This window comes from Gymnoscopelus microlampas (assembly GCF_963454915.1).
Source record: "Gymnoscopelus microlampas genome assembly, chromosome: 19".
Taxonomy (NCBI): domain Eukaryota; kingdom Metazoa; phylum Chordata; class Actinopteri; order Myctophiformes; family Myctophidae; genus Gymnoscopelus; species Gymnoscopelus microlampas.
In genome coordinates, this window is record NC_139956.1 from 22,844,879 (window position 1) to 22,849,843 (window position 4,965).

General features: G+C 40.6%; 1 protein-coding gene across 3 annotated transcripts in view; it reads left to right on the forward strand.

Moving 5' to 3' along the window:
* LOC311035499 (uncharacterized protein) overlaps window positions 1-3,705 on the forward strand; it is a 6,816-nt gene extending 3,111 nt beyond the window's left edge. For 2 of the 3 annotated variants that reach the window (XM_084043751.1, XM_084043749.1), the window contains exons 2-4: window positions 102-201; window positions 1,712-1,765; window positions 2,359-3,705. In XM_084043751.1, coding sequence (XP_083899877.1) covers window positions 109-201; window positions 1,712-1,765; window positions 2,359-2,670 — 459 coding nt within the window. In that variant the 5' untranslated portion in view covers window positions 102-108 and the 3' untranslated portion in view covers window positions 2,671-3,705. The remainder of the gene's footprint in view (window positions 1-101; window positions 202-1,711; window positions 1,766-2,358) is intronic. The other variant, XM_084043750.1, reaches the window with a different exon arrangement.
* The last annotated feature ends 1,260 nt before the right edge of the window (window positions 3,706-4,965 follow it).

A 4,965-nucleotide genomic window follows, 5' to 3' on the forward strand; every position in this document is an offset into this window, starting at 1 on the left:
GTGTGTGTGTGTATGTGTATGTGTATGTGCGCGCGTGCATATGAGTAGACGATTACCTATTCTTTTCTAATCACTCAATGTCCTGTATTCCCTCTCTGCAGAACAATAATGCCTGGTGCCAGAGCTCTACTGGGCTTGATCAGTCTGCTGTTTCTGCTGTATCTGCTTATATCTACAAGAAGGCGCTCACAGCAGTCACTGGTAAATTATTGTTAAGAAAAGCGGTGCACTACTACCGTATTTATTTTCTATCTTCTGACAAATTTCAAGTAGGCTTGATGCAGCATCATGTTCAATGTACATGTGATATTTAGTGCAAACTGCAGTGCAAAAATATGATTATACTCTACAGCCTTGTAGCCTATACTACTGAAAATAAAAGGTCAAATTACAGTTACTGGCCTGAATAGATAGATGACATTAATGAAGAACTTCAAAAAAAGTTGGGCAGTGTTATGGAAATAATATATTGTCCATGCAGAAGGTGAATGCATATCTTCGAAGTTTATTCAGAAGAAGAGTATCGAGCAAGCCAACAGCATCAAAAAACAAGCATGTTTCCGTGGTGTCCCCTCCAATCTCTCTTAAAAGAATTCCCTCTCATAGCTTTTCTTAGTGCCTCTCTTCCAAGCCAGGCCCAAGAATCAGTCCAAAGACCAAGAAACAATAGGTGTGGGATGGCCTTTTACATAGCTCGATCAAAAGCAGAGGAATAAACACAAAGGAGGTGTCTTACCCCCTGGCCAGGGCCAGAGGGTATCAGGTTGGGTGTCGTCCCCTATCTCCTTATCAAAGGAGGTACACTTCTGGCTACCAACAACATTGGGTGTGGAGTAAATGGAATCTCAATATACATACAATCATGAAATGATAGATTCATATTTTACAGTCCAATACTGCCATAACAGCAGCCTATTCATTGATACACTCAATCAAATAGAAAACTATTTATTAAAACCCAATGCACAGGCCGGGCCATAGCGTGAAGGTCCGGGCACCCTAGGCTGCAATGCAATGCCGAAGACCTTTGCTGCGTGTCAATTCAAAGCGTGTCACCCCCCCCATCTCTCTCCTCATTTCCTGTCAGCCTACTTTCTCTATTCCTCTCTAAAAAAAAACATTAAAAAAATCCCCCCCCCCAAAAAATAAAAAATAAAATAATAACAGTGCACAATACACTGAGAGAGATAGATACACTGCAGAGTGGTTCAGCGCAGGTCAGTGTAACTCAGTAAATTGACAAAGAAAACGGTGTGTCACTCACCCATCATTTGTGTTATCTTCTTCTCCCTGGGATAAGAGGCGAGAGTTTCATAAAAGGCTTACAGTCTCTGGGAGACACAGTAGCTGGAGAAAGGTTATCCTGACCTAATCTCTCAAGAACCTCTCAGATTCAGAGCTGCAGGAGAGGGCACTGTTTTTCCTTTTTTTTGACGATGGGTTCCCAGATTGATCCTAACCTGATAGATACAGCAAGGGAGGAACTGCATCTCTAAGTGTTTTTAAAAGCAAGTACTCCAGTACTTTAACTTAAGTAAAAAGTTGACCGAGCAACTTTCACTTCTAATTAGGTCAGGAGCCTAGCTGTTTCCTTAGCATGAAGCAGCTTGATAAGTACACCCTTGGACATGATGCTATAGTTGACATTTTCATAATGCTTATCACTTGATTGCACACTAACCTTAACTTCTTCATTTATGTTTACTCTTAGTTGCTGGAGGATTCGGTGGTCCGTCAGGCCATAGAAAAAGCAGAAGCTGACAATGTGAGAAAATCTCTATTTTTCAACTGTTTCAACTACAATAGAATCACTTAAATCTGTTAAGAGTCAATTAAACAGCTATTTAGACGTTATTTAAACTTTAGACTCATGCTAGTAGGTTCATTCTTTACCTGGTGGTATATAGTTTATTTGAGGCACTACACTGTTCTCTCTGCACTCTGTTTATGTGAATAACTTTCTTGTTTATTGACTAAGATCATGCTTACTCTCGCACTTGTAAATCGCTCTGGATGAGAGCATCTGCTACATGCATACATTATAAATTGTAAATTGAAATGCTTGTCGGCACAAAAATAATATTTCACCTTAGAACAGAGGGACTAGTGCTACTGCATGTGATACTGTATAAGTATACTCTATAACTATTCCATGATAACAGACAGTATTGGGTAGGGTTACTTTCAAAATGTAACATATAAAAGTAATACGTTGTCAAGTGTTATGTTATATTACTTGAGCATTACTTACACAGAACACCCTCTAATAGATCATTCTTGCATACTGTAATGCGTTACTTTACGGTATGCAGTGCATTACTCGATGACTGACTAGAAATATGAACTTTCGTCCACCAGAAGACCATTCATTCAGTCCGTGAAACCTCTCAGGAGCTGATTGCTGAATGTGCACGCCATGCAGAAACAATGCAGAACATCATTGCGAGAGGCCCCCCTGAGCTGCTGATGAAGACACAGCCGTCATATCAAAAGATGGACACCATGATCGCCATAGCCAAACAGGAATTACTTTTGTTGAAGGAAGAGCATGAGCTAATGGAGCTGAGCTTGGCTAGAGCTCAACTGGTGTTCAGTCACCTTTTAGAGAGGGGTGCTAATGTAACAGAGTTGTTCACTACCTCAGCCCTCAACACTAAGGAGGAGCTATGACGAATCACAGGCCAGTCCCTATGCATAACGATCAGCTCATAATGTCAAACTTTCTCTTTAACCACTTGAACCGCAACATGCCGGAGCATGCCGGTTCAAGCCGATCTACAAGCTCATAGTTTCATTCACCAGAAATCAGATTACGCTTAGTTTCACTTTTGCCATCCAAAGGTACTTCTCCTTAGCAATGCTGTCAGTAAACACATACTCTAGTACTACACACATGTAGTACTAGAGTGCCTCCATTCTGTTCTGTTACACACAATGCCATAGCCTTCACTTTTTGCTTTTTGCTCCAGTTGTTGAGAAAACCCTTTTTTATTTTTTATTTTATCCCACGTTGTGAGATGAACATTTCACAAGATAGCGTAAGGTAGCGGTTAGCGGTTACTCTAGCAGTCCCCAGGGATAGGAAGTGTTAGGTTGATCGAGAGTCAGCAAATAGATCTCACAGAGGACAATTAGAGCCCATGGTGATATGAATGCAATAGAGAAGAGGAGGGGTGGCAAACTAGGCTAAGGGTAAAGCTGATGTCAGGTTTAATTGTTATGAAAACATGTTTATGCCTTTCTGTGGCGAGAACAGTATTGTGAAAGAGGGTGACGCATGACCCCTCAGAGGTTTGGGAGACAGGGAGATGCCCCGAGTCAGGAGGGAGGGAGATAAAGATTCTGGGAACCCCTGAAACGATATAAATATGTCATGTAAAGGAGAGGAGAGAGAGATTCGGATCATGCTGCTCACCACGCTGCTTGCTGTATCTTCGTTGCTGTGAACTCTTCTATAATAAACCCTTGTATGATGTAACTTTCACGACTGGACATGCGTTCTCATACCACCTCACCTGATGTGATGACGATTACTAGGACCTCGTAAATCAACATCTACAGTTGCTTGTACTTCGAGGCCGAGACTATTCTTCTTCTCAGTTGTTGTTAAATGTTACCCAAAGTATTGACTGCGTGGATGAATGTTTTGTTAATCCTTGATTTGTTCAGTAAAAGTGTTCTTCACCACACACAAAGTATATAATAAACAATATATCTACTATAATATCTACTGTATTGTACACACAAATGTTTATAGGGCTGAAGTGGTTAAAGTATGTTTTGTAATTATAATCAAAATCTACAAAGTAACTAGTAACTAAAGTTTTTAAATAATTATAGTGGAGTAAAAGTACAATACTGTATGTGTCTCTAAGATGGAGTGGAGTAGAAGTAAAAGTGGGCTACTGGAGATTGGAAATACTACAGTGAAGAAAAAATACCTCAAAATTTTATCTGTCTATGAATGCTAAAAATGCACAAAATATCGTCTGTCCCTGCCCTGAGTATCTCGAGAACCGTCTGATCAATAATCTGGGGCAGTGATGTGCTGAGTGGGAAGTCAGAAAAAATAGATCTGTCTGTCTGTCTGTCTGTCTGTCTGTCTGTCTGTCTGTCTGTCTGTCTGTCTGTCTGTCTGTCTGTCTGTCTGTCTGTCTGTCTGTGATCCCTGATATCAGTACTGACATCCAAGTACTATGATAATAGTGTATGAGATTATGGGGACTGACAAGTAATTATAATTGGTCAGTAACATATGCACATATGTAGGGAAAGCCCAAGTGCCCCATACCTGCACGTATGCACGCACTCGTGCACACACCAAGGACACCCGGCCTAATCCCACTGCACCACAATGATAACACAAAGGCATCTGATGGAGGCAGCTGTATGCCATAGATCTTCATACTCATAACAAGATCTGAGGTAGGGGGTATTCGACTGACAGGTTTACGATGCCGTAGCCAAATAAAGCTGACCAGAACACCGGTCAGTGCCCTCTCACTTGACCGGTCAGAGAACGGTCGAGGTGATAAGGTGGCTAATCTCCCCCTTCGTCAATCAAGATACTAACCAAAACCCCTTTGGTTAGTGTTTGTTTTCCCAGGTGACTGTTTTTTGATTGATTGAATATTTTATTAGGCAAAAGAATGTAAAACAACACATTTACATTTAAAATACTTTGTCTAACAGGTCCGTTCATAAAAGTCCTTGCGGACTTGTTTCCAATGAGGGCCTTGGTATTCAATTCATAGACATATATAGTGGCACTGTTAAAAGTGAACGCTCCACAGGAAACTTCTGGAACTTCCAATTTAACACCCAGTGTGCCTTTCTTTTCTTCGTCCTGTCACAGACAGATTACATTATTTTTATGTTTGTTCTGCATTAAAGTAAGTTTATGCATGCAAAATGATGGCAATAATTGTTTTGTTGTGTGATAAATGAATGTGTTCCAAATTTGGA